Raw genomic sequence first — 17207 nt, forward strand, 5'->3', positions numbered from 1 at the left:
ACATTAATATTTTGCCATTTTTATTTTATAAAAATAATTTGATTCCGCTTATTAGTAATATATATTCTGTAAAACAATTTAAACTACAAAAATATGCTGTAATAGCTAAGTACATGTAAGTCCAGCCCTCAGAGAAAACTATTAAAAACTTAGTGTATATTTCTTCAGATTTTATCTATATAACTATATGTTAACATGTACTTATTTTTCTTAAATGAGATCATACTGTTCTGTTGCGTAACTGATTTTTTAAATGTAACATATCATGGCTATTTTCCATGTCAGAACATACTGATCTACTTCATTCTATTTGATGGATTATTGGCCTTTCAGTGTATGTATATCCCATGATTTATTTTCTTATTCCATAGTCATGGACATTTGTGTAATTTCCAACTCTGAAAAATGTTATAGTGAACATACATGTGTGTATTCACACACAAACATTTTATGAGTAGTTTGGGGTCAAGTCATCAGACTATTGAGTCAGAGTTAGAATATTTTTCATTTTAAAGCCACCACTCTCATCATTAGAGAAGAGATAATTTATCTCTTCCTTGGCTTAATTCAACTGCCACCAAAAATAAACATATGAGATTACATCAAACTAAAAAGTTTTTTCACAGCAAAGGAAACCATCAATAAAACAAAAAGGGAGCCTACTGAATGGGAGAAGATATTTTCCAATGAAATATCCGACAAGGGGTTAATATCCCAAATTTATAAAAAACTCACTCAACTCAACACCAAAAAAACAACCGAATTAAAAAATGGGCAGAGGACATGAAGAGACATTTTTCTAAAAAGGACATACAGATGGCAAACAGACATATGAAAAAATGCTCAACCTCACTAACCATTAGAGAAATGCAAATAAAAGCCACAAGGAGATACCACCTCACTCCAGTCAGAATGAGTAGCATCAATAAATCAACAAAAAAGTGCTGGCGAGGTTGTGGAGAAAAGGGAACCCTTGTGCACTATTGGTGGGGTTGCAGATTGGTGCAGCCATTATGGAAAACAGTATGGCGGTATCTCAAAAATCTGAAAATGGAACTACCTTATGACCCAGCAATTCTACTCCTAGGTATCTATCCAGAGAAATCCAAAATGCTAATTTGAAAAAAATATATGCACTCCATATGTTTATTGCAGCACTATACACAATAGCCAAGACATGGAAACAACCGAAATGCCCATTGTTAGACGACTGGATTAAGAAACTGGGGTACATTTATACAATGGAGCATTACTCAGCCATAAAGAAGAATGAAATCTTAACCATTTGCAACGATATGGACGGACCTAGGGAACATTATGCCAAGTGAAATAAGTCAATCTGAGAAAGACACATACTATATGATCTCACTCATATGTGGAATCTAAAGAACAGAATAAATGAACAAGCTAATCAGAAACAGTCTCAGAGATATAGGGAAAAAACTGATGGTTGCTAGATGGGAGGGGGTGGAGATGAGGGAGAAGGTGAGGGGATTAGAAAGCACAAATTAGTAGTCACAATATTGCAACAGGGATATGAAAGACAGTTTGGAGAATATAATCCATAATGTTGTAAAGATTTTGTAGGGTATCTGATGGACACTTGTCTTATTAGGGGGACCACTTCATGGATGGTGTAGATGTCTGACCATTGCACTGTACACCTGAAGCTGAAGCTGAATAATACTGAATGTCAACTATAATTTAATATATACATAGTCACAGCACGTGGAGTACAGCATAAGGAATATAGTCAACAGGTGTATAAGATCAATTGTAACAGCTGTATAAGATGTCAGAGGGGTAGTAGATTGGGGGAGGAGGGTTATCACTTTGTGAGGGGTAGAAATGTCTAACTATTACATTGTTTTGTACACATGAAACTAATTTAAAAACAATAAAATAAAATGGTCAGTGGAAAAAAAAAAATTCAACTGTCACCAGGAGTAACAGGCATCTAAAATTCATGCACATTGGGGACCAGTCCAAGCAGAGGGGTTGGTCCTCTGGGAGCACCTTACAGTTTGAACAGTCATTCTAGAAACTAACTTACATCAACCTTCAGATAGGCTCAAGAAATTAAACCTGGCCCCTTCTTGTCCATGGAAAGGTCAAATGTTGAACTCTAAAAAGAGTTTAAGTTTCCTAAGGCATTACCTAAGCTGGGGTACAGTAGGACATTTGTGTGCTCATGAGAAGACAGTCCATTCTAATACCATTTTGGTCTAAAAGCATGAACTTCATCTTGTCCTTTCTTACAAAGTTCTGGTCTCTTGGTGAAATTAGCTCAAAAGGCTGTTCTGGGGGCCAGCTACCCACACCCCCACTGAAAAGAGAGGAGATATAATTCACATATGATAATATTCACTCTTTGAAGTATATAACTCAGATTTTTAGTATATTAAAACCAAAACCAATTCCAAAACATTTTCATCACTCCGAAAAAAAATCCTATACCCATCAGCAGTCACTCCCATTGCCCCCCTCCCTCCAGTTCCTGGCAACCACCAATCTGTCCTCTGTCTCTATGAATTTGCCTATTCTGGATGTTTCATATGCATGGAATCACATAATATGTGGCCTTTATGTCTTGCTCTTTCACCCAGCATGTTTTCATGGGTCATCCATGTTGTGGCATGTGTCAGAACATTCCTTTTTATGCTGAATAATATTCCATTGTAGGAACAGACCACATTTTCTTTGTTCATCAGTTGATGGACATTTGGCTTGTTTCCACTTTTTGGCTATTATGAATATCATAATAATAAATGTCCCATTTCACTTCGACTTTTGCATAGCTACCATCAATTGGTTTTTGACCTCCAGGGTAAGTGACTCTCTTCTATGTGAGTGACTTAGCATCTTGTAGCTTTCTTATGGAACTAATGTTTCTTCCCTGCAGTTCCTTCTAAAAAGTCTTAACAGTTCTACTAGACCCTAGGGTCTCTTGAAAGCCAGACTGATAACTTTGCATCCTCCAACTTCATATTCCCCAGAGTTCGTGACCTGGTAGCATATAAAGGATCAATGTATTGAATAAAGAGACAGCTCTTTTAATGAACATGATTTTTTTTTTATTTCAGGTGTACAAAACAATGCAATATTAGACAGTTCAGCCCTCACAAAGTGATAACTCCGTCTTCCCCAATCTATTGCCCCTCTGACGTTGTATATATCTATTACAATTCCATTGACTCTATGCTATATATATATATATATATATATATATATATATATATATATTATAGTTGACAAACAGTATTATTCAGCTTCAGCTTCAGGTGTACAGTGCAGTGGTCAAGCATCTACACTGTCCATGAAGTGGTCTCCCTAATAAAACATACGCCTATCTGACACCTTATAAAAACTTTACATTATTGATTATATTCCCCAAACTGTCTTTCATATCCCCATGGCAGTATTGTTGTTACCAATTTATGCTGTCTCATTCCTTCCCCTTCTCCCTCATCTCCACCCCCCTCCCTTCTAGCAACAATCAGTTTTTCCTCTATATCTCTGAGACTGTGTCTGTTTACTTGGCTCATTTATTGTTCTTTAGATTCCATATATAAGTGAGATCATATGGTATTTGTCTTTCTCCAACTGAGTTTATTTCATTTAGCATAATGTCGTCTAGGTCCATCCATATTGTTGCAAATGGTTAAGATTTCATTCTTCTTTATAGCCAAGTAATGCTCCATTGTATAAATGTACCACAGTTTCTTTATTTTTTAATTATCTTAATTTTTTTTATTTTATTGGGGAATATTGGGGGACAGTGTGTTTCTCCAAGGCCCATCCGCTCCAAATCGTTGCCCTTCAATCTAGTTGTGGAGGGCATAGCTCAGCTCCAAATCCAGTGGCCATTTTCAATCTTTAGCTGTAGGGGGCACAGGAACCGGACCGGCAACTTTGTTGTTGAGAGTTCGTGTTCTAACCAACTGAGCCATTCGGCCTCCCCTCCGGGGGCTCAGCGGCAGCTCATTGTCTTCAGTCTAGTTGTGGAGGGCACAGCTCACTGGCCCATGTGGGAATCGAACCAGCAACCCTGTTGTTCAGAGCTTGCGCTCTAACCAACTGAGCCATCCAGCTACCCCCCCACCCCCCAGTTTCTTAATCCAGTCATCTACCAATGGACATTTTGGTTGTTACAAGTTCTGGCTATTGTAAATAGCACTGCAATAAACATAGGGGTGCACATATTTTTTTCGAATTAGCTTCTTGGATTTCTCTGGATAGATGCCTAAGAATGGAACTGCTGGGTCATATGGTAGTTCCATTTCCAGTTTTTTGAGATACCTCCATACTGATTTCCATAGTGGCTGCACCAGTCTACAATCCCACCAACAGTGCACAAGGGTTCCCTTTTCTCCACAGCCTCTCCAACACTTGTTACTATTTGTGTTGTTGATGATAGCCATTCTGACTGGAGTGAGGTGATATCTCATTGTGGCTTTTATTTGCATTTCTCTAATGATTAGTGAGGTTGAGCATTTTTTCATATGTCTGCCATCTGTATGTCCTTTTTAGAAAAATGTCTCTTCATGTCCTCTGCCCATTTTTCAATTGGGTTTCTTGGTTTTTTTTTGGTGTTGAGATGAATGAGAGTTTTGTAAATTTTGGATATTAAACCCTTATCAGATGTATTATTGACAATTATCTTCTCCCATTCAGTAGGCTGCGCTTTTGTTTTATTGATGGTTTCCTTGGCTGTGAAAAAACTTTTAAGTTTGATGTAATCCCATGTTTATTTTTTCTCTTACTTCCCTTGCCTGAAGGGATATATCAGTAAAAATATTACTCAGGGTAATGTCTGCAAATTTACTCCCTATATTTTCTTCTAGGAATTTTATGGTTTCAGGTCATATAGTTAAGACTTTAATCCATTTTGAATTCGACCTCATATATGGCGTAAGGAGGTGGTCCAGTTTCATTTTTTTGCATGTGTCAGTCCAGTTTTCCCAGCACCAATTATTAAATAGACTGTCTTTACCCCAGTGTAAATTCTTGCTTCCATTGTCATAGATTAAATAACTATATATGAATGGATTTATTTCTAATGAACATGAATTTTAATGGTTTTGTTCTGGGGGGGTTTTTTTCCCTAAAGGTAGTCCAAAATATCTTGTTTTATGTGTAGTTCATCTCAGGTACTAAAAATGATATATACCTCTAAAACCACAAACAAATCAAAATGCCCTCATGGTGTCCTTCCTTCTCTTCCAGGCGTTGCTTTACTATTGTGAAGCACTAACAAGGACAGACCTCCAGCTCCAGAAGGCAGCGTGCCTGGCCCTGAAAAGCCTGGAGGTAATGCCTAGCCTCAAAGCCCCTCCAGTTCAGCTTTGAGCAAGACTAAGCCAAGAGCCGTAACAATGTCCTTCCACATGTAGAAGTGCCATTTTAGCATCATTTTTCATCTCCTTTGCACTGTATATTAGTTTGGCGTCCTCCTTTTTTTTTTTCCTTTTTCCAGAAACTAAATGTGACTTTTTTTTTTCTTTTTTTTTAAGATTTTATTGGGGAAGGGGAACAGGACTTTATTGGGGAACAGTGTGTACTTCCAGGACTTTATTTTCCAAGTCAAGTTGTTGTCCTTTCAGTCTTAGTTGTGGAGGGCGCAGCTCAGCTCCAGTTCCAGTTGTCGTTGCTAGTTGCAGGGGGCGCAGCCCACCATCCCTTGTGGGACTCGAGTTGAACCGGCAACCTAGTGTTTGAGAGCCCACTGACCCATGTGGGAATTGAACCGGCAGCCTTTGGAGTTAGGAGCACGGAGCTCCAACTGCCTGAGCCACCGGGCCGGCCCCCTAAATGTGACTTTTGAGTTTTGTTTTGTTATAGTAAAAATGTTTCAGAAAACAGTTACGTTTTTCAATAGCCCAAAGGAATTAGTTTGCCTCGGGGTCAGTACTAGAAAAGCATATCTCAAAAGAGAGATGACATGATGATTTCACAAATTTTTACTGTGTATAAAAAATAGCAGGGACACATAACATTTGCAAAGAAGTTCTAAAATTCAATGTGCCAATAAATTTCCAGATTCTTCCCCATGAACTCTTTTTATTAAGTAGCTTACAATCTTAACTGTCAGGTGTTCGTGAAAGAGCTAAAATGTAAATGAAAAAAGAAAGCACTGAAAATTCCCAACATTAATGAGTTTACCTTTCAGTAGTCAAGATTTAATGTTTAACTTACCTTAATCACAAAAAATAAGACTAATTACTCTTGAGAAAAGAATGAGGAGGCCACACCTTAGAGCTTGCTAAAATCTTGGATGGGTGCTTGGGACAAGGGGTCCTGCAGACCTGTCTGGAAGTGAAGAAAGGGATTAACACATCAAAAGAGAAAGTTAATGACCTGTGAAGAAAAACAGCTCTGGGAAATTTTGCCTTTTGTTACTTGGTCAAAAATTTACTTTCCCATGGCCAAAAAAATCCACAGTGATTGCTATTTATTTGGGTGCTCTCCTGACATACAGTCCCATCTTAGTGATGACAGCTGTGATACAGAATTAGTGTAACAGTGATCTGTATCTGTGCTGTGGATTTTCACGCTTCACAGGTTACAATAAAAACTACAATTTTAAACTCGAGCATAGCCCAAGTCTGGGAGAACCGATTTCTCCCCTTTTCCCCTTTCTCCAAGAGGATAGGATCATTTGGGCTGAATACAAGACGTCTTTCTAAACCATGGCCAGCCCTCCAGCTCACAGTGGGGCTCTGGGCAGCATGGTGTGAACACCACTGCAGACTCAGGCCTTCATCCACCCAAACCAATCAACACTAGTTAACTGGTCAGGGAAAAATTAATGACAGCAAGCAGACACCTCACAGTTTTCTTCTATTATCAAATTGGAAACACCCTTGAGATTGAAGTCCTCAAATCAAGTGGCCCTCCAACGTTAAGTCCCCATCTGTCTCATTGGGTTAAAATAACCCAGCATCTACACTGCAATTCACCATGTTCCGGCATCCAACACTACCACTACCGTTTCATAGGCCTAGCTTTCTTCCACGAAAGAAAACCATAATTTGTCACCCATTATCAACTCCTCAAAATCTCTGCAAGAACATTTGGTTTTGTAGCAAGCAGTTACTTCTTTGACCTGCTCTAAATAGTGTCGTTGGTAGTGACACTCTGCTAGGCTCTCTTCCCCCTCCACATGTTTCCCTGGGTAACATCTACGCCTGCGTCTCTATCATCTATATGCTAATTAATAACTCCCAACATTTTCTGTCCAGGTCTTCCTGTCCTATTATCCAGCTTTCTGTTGGATATCCCCACTAGGAAGTCATCTCAAACGCCACCCATCTCACTCCCACCTCCAGTCTTCTGTATCTGTGGCCCGTACAACCCGACAGCCCAAATCTATCCACTCTTTATCCCCACTCTGTTCACCTGGATTTGAGCATCCTCTCTACCAATCTCTCTTGCCTCCTTAGTCTGAACGCCCTTCAGTCCATCCTCTCCACTGCAATTAGAATTCTCATAATAAAATACAAATCCTGCTTCAATCTCTTACATGGCTTTCCATGATCTTAGAATTAAATCCAAAACCCTTACTGTGGCTTATCAGGCCCTCCTTGATTTGGCCGCTGTCACAAGCTATTCCCCTCACCTAGAATTTGTTTCCTTCTCCCCACCTCCAAACACACTGTGTGAACGGGAGGTGGCTATCAGAGTAGCCGTCTCACACACATTTGTGTCTTTCCACAATGTCAGACTTTATTAGAATAAAGTCATGGATCTAGCCCTACTGACTCAGTTTCCCACAGGCATTAACCAAGGCTCCGGCCAGAAGCTAGCCTCCAGTAGTCAAGCTAGAGCGGTTTCACACAAGAGGGTCACATAGGTTTGAAAGCAACAGGGTTAGGCAAGGTCAACAGAGTCTTACAAAAGAAGGATGAGAGTCCGGTGCTCAGCGCAAGTCCTTGCAGTGCTGGGGTGTGTAGTGTTGGGTGTCAGGCCGGGCTGGTGAGACGGTCAGGAGGCAAGGTTTCAAGCGCTCCGTCTAAGACACGTGCAGGTGGCAGCTGTCACTTGTCACTTGACGCCTGAGTGATGGGCTGTCAGAGCTCTGATTTTATGCTCAAGACTGGGTGCAGTGCCCCCATGTGCAGTCCGGTAAAGCTCATCAGCAGTCCAATTCAGCTGTCCAGATGGTCATACTTCACCATCAGCTGCGTCTGAAGTTATCTGGTTAGGGCATTCACTGGGTATGCCTTTCAGGGATGCACTGGCATGACTGTCACTTTATGACTGACAGAGATATCAAAATTATTAAAGTCCATTTTGTGTTCATAATTAATGCTCTACACACACACACACACCCCACATGCCCACACACGGCTAACTCCTCTAAGATATTACTTCCTCCATGAAAATTTCTCTGAGCAGACCAGATTATGTTTCTGTGTTCTTCACTCATACCCCAACTCAGCCTATTGTTCATTGTAGTAATTATTTTGTTTAACAATCGGCTGCTCCTGAGGGCCAGGACTCTGTCTTGTCTGTTGCTGAATCCCCCATACCTGTGAACTGCCTGGTTCATAGAGTGCTCAATAAATGTGGAATAAACAAATAGGAGAATTCCCATTGTTGACCTTTATTCTCCTTCTCTAGAATGGCATACAAGCTAAATACTAGGAATCTTAAATTAGAGCTGTTTTGGAACCAGTGAGATACAGTGAGAAAAATGACGAGAAGTGGATTCTACTCTGAAAAAGCAGGGTAGTCACTCCCTTTCTCTAGGCCTGGAGTCCTCTGTGCAATGAGGGATTTAGCTGATCATCAGAGTTCCTGCAAGTACGAACCCTGGGCTCCATCCCAGGAAATTCTAGTACAGTAATCTTGGAGTAGCACCCAGGAACCTGTACTTTTACAAGCGCTCCTGACAGTCAGCTAAGTTTGGGAACCCGGGGTAAGATGGTTTTAAAGTCTGCACCAGCTCTGAAATGCTGTCTCATGCAACCTCAGATACAAATGTCAGAGCACAATTTTAACGGTTTTCTCCCTGTAGGCTACCGAAAGCATTAAAATGCTGGTAACCCTGTGTCAGTCTGATGCTGAAGAAATCAGAAATGTGGCCTCAGAAACTCTCTTGTCTCTTGGTGAGTTTTTTTAAGATGATGTTTACTTTTGACTCTCAAAGGGAACTGTTAGAAGTTTCATGTGGACTGTTTTAGCAATCTTCTCCCTATGGTATCTGTGGGCACGCACACACATAAAAAGTAGAACTGATCTTTCTAGTCTCTCTCCAGCTCCTGTTCTGTCTGGAGGCTGAGGGTGAGGGCTGCTCTGTGAAGCCTTTCTAGATTGTTCGTCAATCTGTGCACTATTTGGACTTAAGAACATAGACGTCAAACCCTAATCAGGAGTCCAAATTGGATGACCAGATTGCGGTTGACACCACCTGGAAGACAATGATTGGCTGAGGTTTCCCAGGAGGCAGCAATCCCCCAGGTGTCACCACCTCACCCTAACTCTAGGGTTAACCTCTGATTACCCCACTGGCCATCCCACCTGAGCCCTGACGCCAAACAAAAGAATTGCAGTATTCATTTTATTCTGGAATATCCACATAAACCTTCCCCTTCACTTTCTAAAGGTTCACAATTAGCAGGTTTCATACTTTTATTCTTTTGGGGAGTTGGGAGGGTAGAGAGAGGCTTTTTAAACTCTGCATAAAAAATATAAATAGTTGCTATAAATAATTTTACTACTACAACATACTCATAAAGTGTAAAAACTAGACTCCTCAAGTCTACAAGTCCTCAACTATAATTTGGTCAATAATACTAGTTGGAAAAAAGCCACCCTACTTTGACTCTAGTAGTTTAACAACGTAAGGGAGAATCTCCTAGCATTTATAATCACCGTGAAAAATCACATACATTGTTAGTTTTTCTTTTGTATAATTACCGGTTCAATAAGGCTTCTTTCTGCTATTGAATATAACATTCCAGGCACAGAAATCTTAGCTAGCATGTTTGTTTAAAGGATAAAACAGTTATTCGTTATGGCTGTATTCGGAATAGAAATTATTTAATTCTCTAAAAATGTGCCCAGGGTATTATTAGTTTGAGCTCTTTTTATTCCTTCATGTTCTGAAATAACAATGAAGGTTAGCCAGGTGTTTATAACGCACAGCCAACCATGTGTCTATTTCCAGTGTAACCTAAGGAAGCTGACGCCTGTTGAATGTGTCCAAGTCACTTCAGCTGCACATACATCTCCAGTAGTCACAAACCTGCTTCACCTTAGCTCTTTACATGCGTGGCTACCTGCACCCAGCCCCCATGCCCTGTCACATCACCAATTCATGGCTGAATCACCAGGGGCGCTTTAAAATATACCCATGCCTGGTCCGCTTCCAAAGATTCTGCTTTTGTTGGTGTGAAGTATACCTCTGCAATGGGACTTTTAAAAGTCTCCTAAGTGATTCTTTCAGACTTTTGGTTTATTGGAAGGCTTGTTTCCAGAGACAATAAATTATAAAATCCATGATTACACTCCTTTTCTAAAACCCACTAATATCAATATATTTCCAGTATTTCATGAATCTTCTTACTTTTATCTTTTTTCACAATAAACTTCCAATTGAGCACAACTAATTATTTCCATCTGTCTCACTTGCATTAAATGTAGTGGCCTGCTTCTTACCACTAATTTTCTGTACTTCATTTTCCCATTTTCTAATAATTTTTTTAAATAAGAAAAATAGAACAAAATAGTCAAATAATTTACAAATACATGTTGGCTGTTCAAGACAGCACTACTGACAAAACTGAGCTAGCTATTGGTGGTAGACGTCATCACGTTTACATAGCAAAGAGTAATTTTTTAGGTAAAGTTTGAAAGCCTAAATTTGACTTTTATGAAAGATCATTTATATGTACCAATATACTCATATAATGTATAGAAGTAAAAGTTACATGAAAGTTCAGTGCACTGAAGTCAAAGAGCAGTCATATTGAAATCCCTGATGCATTTAAAATATAATCCATGTGACTTCTCAGGAATAAATCTATTATGTGAAATCATTAACATCACATGCTCACAGGTTCTATTTTGTTTCTCACCCTGGCATTCTTTTAGTCTCTGGCATTAGCTCAAAAGTTCTTGGGTTTTTCAAAACATTACCTAATAGAAACAATATAATTAATAACAACAGAAAATGACTTTCCTTACCTAAACCTAACATTAGCAAAAAATAGTAGTCCATACCTAAGCAACTGGTATTAATTTATTATCCTAAGTGACGAATTAAAAAGTTAAGTTCAAATTGGTATTCTTTCTTCCTGTTGTACACCCAGGAGAAGATGGGCGGCTGGCATATGAACAATTGGACAAATTTCCTCGAGACTGTGTTAAAGTTGGAGGTCGTCATGGAACTGAAGTAGCCACAGCCTTTTAATCACCAGTTAGCTCTGCCTAACAGCTGTCTTAACAAATGGCCCTTTTAATCAAGAGCGTGCTGTGATTTACCTGGAATGTGTTTAAAAGTTGAAGAGTTCTGTTGAGGTCGTCTGGAAATCTAACATGTTATAGAAAGAATTCACAGTCCGGTTTTACAGTACCCATGTACTTTTCCTTCGGCTAGTACAATAGCGCTGTGTGTAATTTAGATTACATCATTGATTGCGTCTGACAATACCTAGTGAAAGAGTCTGTCGTATCCAGTATGTATGGAATTTTTAAATAGCCATCTTTGTACTTTTTTGGAAGTTCTTCTAGTAAGTGAAACAGTCCTGTGATACTTTGATAAATATATACACCTTGCAGTTTTTCTGTCGTGCTCTCAGGGTTCAGTGGCCCCCTTAGTTACCTAATTTTACCTTAAACGCAAAGCACAAATAATTTCTTCAAATACAAATTTGCCTGCAGAACCTGGTAAAATGACATTGTAAGAGTTTAATTTTTTTTTTTTAATCTTTGTCAAGCCTCCACTATTTCTTTTCTTCATCCTAAAAATTCCAAAACCATGTTTCCATTATGGTAAAAAGACAGGTAGATGACTATGAACTACCTTAATAAGATTATACCCATACTCATTAAAAAAAAGAAAAAGACACGCAAAGTTTGAATTTTTTTAATAAACAAGAGCTTTTATATTAGGTTGGTGCAAAAGTAATTGCAGTTTAAAAGGTTAAAAATTGCAAAAACCGCAATTACTTTTGCACCAACCTAATATTTTTACAATAGAGGTATTTTGCTGCTGAAACTAATCAAAACCAAAAGCCATGGATTCAGAAAGCTGGGATGCTCTTTGAGGTGGAAGAATACGAAGTTGGACGAATCCTAATGGAGCGGAACATATGGACGTTAAAAGTGGTCCTTGCTTCTGTGAAGGTTACCAAGAGATTAGGAAGAAGACCGCCCTGAGGGATGGTTACTACCCCAAGTGAGGTCACTCCCCACTGCAAGGATCCCTTGGCCAAATAGTTAAATAACAGCTTCAATTAATTGCTCAAATCAAGGTATCAAGTCCATTAAATAAAATACAAGACCGCTCAGTAGCTCCTATTAAATAACTTTTCTTCCTCTTAAGAGTATATGAGGTGGGATATGCCAAGATATCAAAATAATATGTGTGAGTGGAATAAACTGGAATAATAACTACTCTGGATGTTTTTGTATAAAATACCATTTAGATGTCCTTTTAAATATTTACATTTTAGCAAGACCTTTAAAAACAACTCATTTTGAAGTGAAAATTGTTTGCCAGGCTTCCTGGCAAATAGTTCTTTTTAACTGTGAAATTATGTGTATATATGTTTGTATATTTATAAATATTATATATATGCATATATCCTTCATTTTAAAAGTACATTGTACAGTCTATAGTGGGTTGAAATGGTTCTTTTTATAGAAAGTCAAATCACAAACGTTAGTATTTTGTTTGGTTTATTTTTTCAATATTGCATGAATAATTAACTCCATTATCTTTTGTATTCACTTCTGCATTTTATTTTGGTTTAAGGGGGTGCTTTTAGTATTGTGGCATTTGTATTCATCAGTTTCAATCATGTAAGTTAAAATAAAAATTATTTTTGAATTACTAGTCTCATGTACAGTCTGCTTTATTTTTTCACATGCCTTTGAGTTGGTATATAAACAACACACTACACCTTATTCTTAATTTGAATTTATTCTTACCTTGAAATTCCTTCATCTGTAAGTGAAGATAATATTCACTTCTCCAATTTTTTGTAAAGCTAATTGGAGAAAAAGGAAACTGCACTCCTTGAGGGTAAAAAGTACATTATTTGCATGTGTTCCCAGCGGAAATCCCCAGCACAGTGCTTCCAGATTTGTGTATTCCATTCTATTGTGTTGCTAAGTGATGCGTTCCAGATTTCTTGACTGTTCTGTTACTGCCAGTGGTATAACTGAAGCACCATTGGCCTTTTTTACACAATGGCCAAGACCCGTGTTTATTATGTGCGATTTTGGACTCAGATTTGTCAGTATTTTGTGGGGCTGTATCAGTGCTTCCAGAGATTCTGGAGTGTCACTGTTAAGGGCCTTTTCATTAAGAAAGAGGAAGAACATATCCCTCCAGCTGAGAGTATTTTTCACAAAGAAAAAATTGTGGTACTTGGCCATATGTTGAAGAACAAATCTGTAGCCATTGAGAAGAGGGCTCAAGCCGCCTATAGAATCGGACTGTTGACCTTCACAGGTACCGACTTAACCAGCTGTGCTAAAGTAGGGGTTTCAAAATCCGTGTGCTTGTAACACTGTTAGTGATCTTCATAGCTCTACTCTTAAAAATCCAATGACATTTCCTTTGCCTAAATTATTAGTTTGTCTTTGTACCACCAAAGATATTACCAATTATTTTCTCCTCAAGGATCTCATGTTTTAAAAGAACGTGTCTGTCAAATAATACTGATTGTTCTCCCACTTTTATTAAAAATAGAGTATATACTGGAATTGACTATCAAAGTTCTCATTATCATAAAAAAATCCAAGAATCTATACTAAGTTGATATAATTCCAACCTAGCAATCTGATTCCAACAGAGTAAAACTACTTGATTTTCTAACTTGTAAAACTGCATTACAGAGAAAATAGCTTAGAAAAATCATTAAGAACTTAATGCTCCTAAACACCTGCCAGGAAAGCCAATAGGTGTATCTGTGAAAAGCAACGATCAATATATACTTGGCTAGAAAATTAAGTGGTAAGCCATTTAAACACACACCACTCTAATGATTGTCAAGTCCAAACTCACTCCTAATAAATTTCAGGGTATTAATGGGAAAATGAGTTACTTATAGTTTGATAGACTAAATCTTTCAAAGAATGGTATCCATAAGAGAAAACATTTGCTGTTTTCAAGGACCAAGGGGTTAGGTGCCAGAATGGCTGAGAGCCACTGGCACAGAGTTAGCGAGAATACAGCACAGAACTCCCATGTGGAGGAGGAATAAATGACACCCACCTCACCAGGCAGGCTCAGTTCCTTACATAGCTGTATTCCCATTTGGGGGAAGAGCTAGCTAATTATAAGAGGATCAGAACCTTTTTGTTGTTTAGATTTAGCTGTACTGGTGGGAAGGAAAGGGCTTGTTGACTAGAAAATTTTGGGGATCGCGGTAACTTTGCACAGTGATAGTGCAAGTAAGAGAAATCCAGTCCAGGTCAAAATTCCAGTGGCTAGAATCTGGGCAACTATGGCAGCTACTCCTCACCATCTAGTCTTCATCCAATGCCTTCTTCGAGTTTGAGATTTGAAGTAGAAAGTTCTGAGTTATATGATGAAAGTAGAGTCCAGGACCAGGTTAGGTCAGTAACCAAAGCAAGGAAAACCTTCTAAGGTCATATTGGTCCTAATCTGCCAAGAGTTGGATTTAGAAATTTGTAAAAACCTTCTAAGGTCATATTGGTCCTAATCTGCCAAGAGTTGGGCTTAGAAATTTGTAAGAATGGGCAAGAATGAGACGGCAGAGCAATGGACTCACGAAAAACCTCTTATGCTAGATCCAGCTTTGCATCTCAGCCTTTTGGTTTTGTTTGCTCTAATGCTCTGGAATTTTTTTCAAATACTGAAGGCAGAGAATCAGGAATAAGATGAGGGAGTTTTGCTAAGTGAACCAGCCAGGTTTCCTTCACCTTGAAATACGGACTGCTGGATGCTTCATGAAAGACAACTGGCAGGCAGGAATCTTTCAGTGCTTTTCATATTACTCTTAGCAACACACATTTTCTCATCCTCACAGCAGCACACAAGATGGGGAAAAAGAGGAAAACTCCAAGTATCCAAAGTGTCAGTATATAGCAACAATATGAACACATGAACACACCATGTCACTAGCTTACTAAATATACCAAGAACTTCTGAAAGTGCAAATACTTGTTTTACAGGAGGACCAACTGCTGGGAAATTTGCAGCTGAGTACATGAAAGAAGTAGCTCACTTGCTGCAAGATCACAATATGGCACCAAAAATAAAAATCCTGCTGCTCCAGAGTGTAGCATGTTGGTGTTACTTAAACCCTGTCAGCCAGAGAAGAGCCAAACATCTGCAGTTTATTCCCATTCTCACTGGTATTTTTGATAACAGACTTGAGTCTACCATCAAAAGTGAAATCAACAACCACCTCCTGGTTCAATTTTGGACTTGCTACGTCCTCTCTGTCATGACATGCAATAACTTGTCTTGCATGCAGGAACTTAAAGACTGCAGCAGTTTAAAATACCATCTGCAGATGTTGGCTAGTGAGAATTGGTCTGGATGGCCTGAGAATTTTGCTGAGGTACTGTATTTCCTAATTGGTTTTCACAGGAATTAACTTCTCTAAATCCAGTTCCATGACACAGCTATCTGCAACACTGGAAAATTGAAATAATAAAAGTCAATATATGATTCTTCAGTGTTTTCTTTTAGGAAGCTGAAAACTTCCATATAAATTTCCAGTTACTGCAATAACCAAACTTATGAAAAGCACTGCTGTTTAAAATTACCTCATGGAAATCAACTTTATAAAATGGGAATTCATGAGAAGATATATTACCTATAGAACTATGAGGAGCAATGGTTCATTTGGATTAGATGACATTAAGCCAACACACCCAGAAATGCCAAATCCTAACCCAACCTGTTGTAGTGGACACTGACTGGTGCCCCACTTGTATCCTTTCAGCCCTATTTCACTGCAGGTCTTCCAGCTGCCATATCTTGGGGCTGAGGTTGTTTTTATCTACCAGAACATGGTATCATCTATTGCACACCAGGCCGACATTTGATATCTAACTGAAAATCAGACTCATTTAAATTCTTACATTTTTCATCAACTAGGGTCAGTTCCCAGGTGCTAGAAACTTAACATCCATCACCCCAAGTTTCCTCTTGAAATCCATCCCCAAAACTACCCCAAGATTCCTAGGCATGTACTCCCTTTTCTCAAACTACAGTTTGAAGTTTTGTAATTTTACTTAAATGGAAGCATACAGTAGGCACTCTTACCTGGTTTCTCTCAACATCATTGAAACCTACCCAGGTTATATACACCAATCGTCACTTTTTTATTGTTGAGCAGTATTCCAATGTATGGATATGCCACAATTCGTTGACTCATTCACTTGCTGATGAACATTTTGGCTATTACAAATAAAATAGAAAATTTGCAGACTAGTCTTCACATGGACATATGCATTCATTTCTTAAATACCTAGGAGTGAATGACTGGGTCACATGGAATGTACGTTAACTTTTAAGAAATTGCTGAACATTTCTATAGCATCTATAGTATTTAACACTGCCACTAGCACTGCAGGAGTACCCATTGCTTCACATCCTTGACACTTGGTATGATCACATTGTTTTTTAAACTTTAGCCATTCCAATAGTTACACAACAATATCTCACTGTAGGTTTAATTTGAACTTTCCTAATGACTGGTCATGTTGACATCTTTTCATGTGCTTACTCGCTAACTGTATATATTCTTTGGTGAAGTGTCCAAATCTTCCCCCAACTTTAAAAATAAGGTTGTGCACTTATTGAGGTGTAAGAACTCTTTACAGATACAAATCCTTTGCTGAATGTTTTGCAAATATTTTCTCCCAGCCTGTGCTTTGTCTTTTCATTCTCTTACAAGTCTTTCAAAAAGAAGTTTTTTACTTTTATGAAGCCCGATTTACTGATACAGTTCATGCTGTTTGTGTCCCGTTTGAGAAATCTTTGCCAAATCCAAGGT

The 17207-nt window shown here is 38.6% G+C and overlaps 2 protein-coding genes across 6 annotated transcripts in view; both read left to right on the plus strand.

Moving 5' to 3' along the window:
* The window catches only part of RIPOR2 (RHO family interacting cell polarization regulator 2), a 185064-nt gene extending 172001 nt beyond the window's left edge, over positions 1-13063 (plus strand). For all 5 annotated transcript variants that reach the window (XM_019716819.2, XM_019716820.2, XM_074318945.1 and 2 more), the window contains 3 exons: positions 5227-5310; positions 9020-9110; positions 11316-13063. In XM_019716819.2, coding sequence (XP_019572378.2) covers positions 5227-5310; positions 9020-9110; positions 11316-11416 — 276 coding nt within the window. In that variant the 3' untranslated portion in view covers positions 11417-13063. The remainder of the gene's footprint in view (positions 1-5226; positions 5311-9019; positions 9111-11315) is intronic.
* A 282-nt stretch (positions 13064-13345) lies between these two features.
* Positions 13346-15800, plus strand: ARMH2 (armadillo like helical domain containing 2). The gene is given in 3 exon segments (XM_019716828.2): positions 13346-13408; positions 13411-13684; positions 15373-15800. Coding segments are annotated over 3 exon segments (765 nt in total).
* Positions 15801-17207: the final 1407 nt, after the last annotated feature.

Source organism: Rhinolophus sinicus, linkage group LG14 (genome assembly GCF_036562045.2).
Source record: "Rhinolophus sinicus isolate RSC01 linkage group LG14, ASM3656204v1, whole genome shotgun sequence".
NCBI lineage: Eukaryota > Metazoa > Chordata > Mammalia > Chiroptera > Rhinolophidae > Rhinolophus > Rhinolophus sinicus.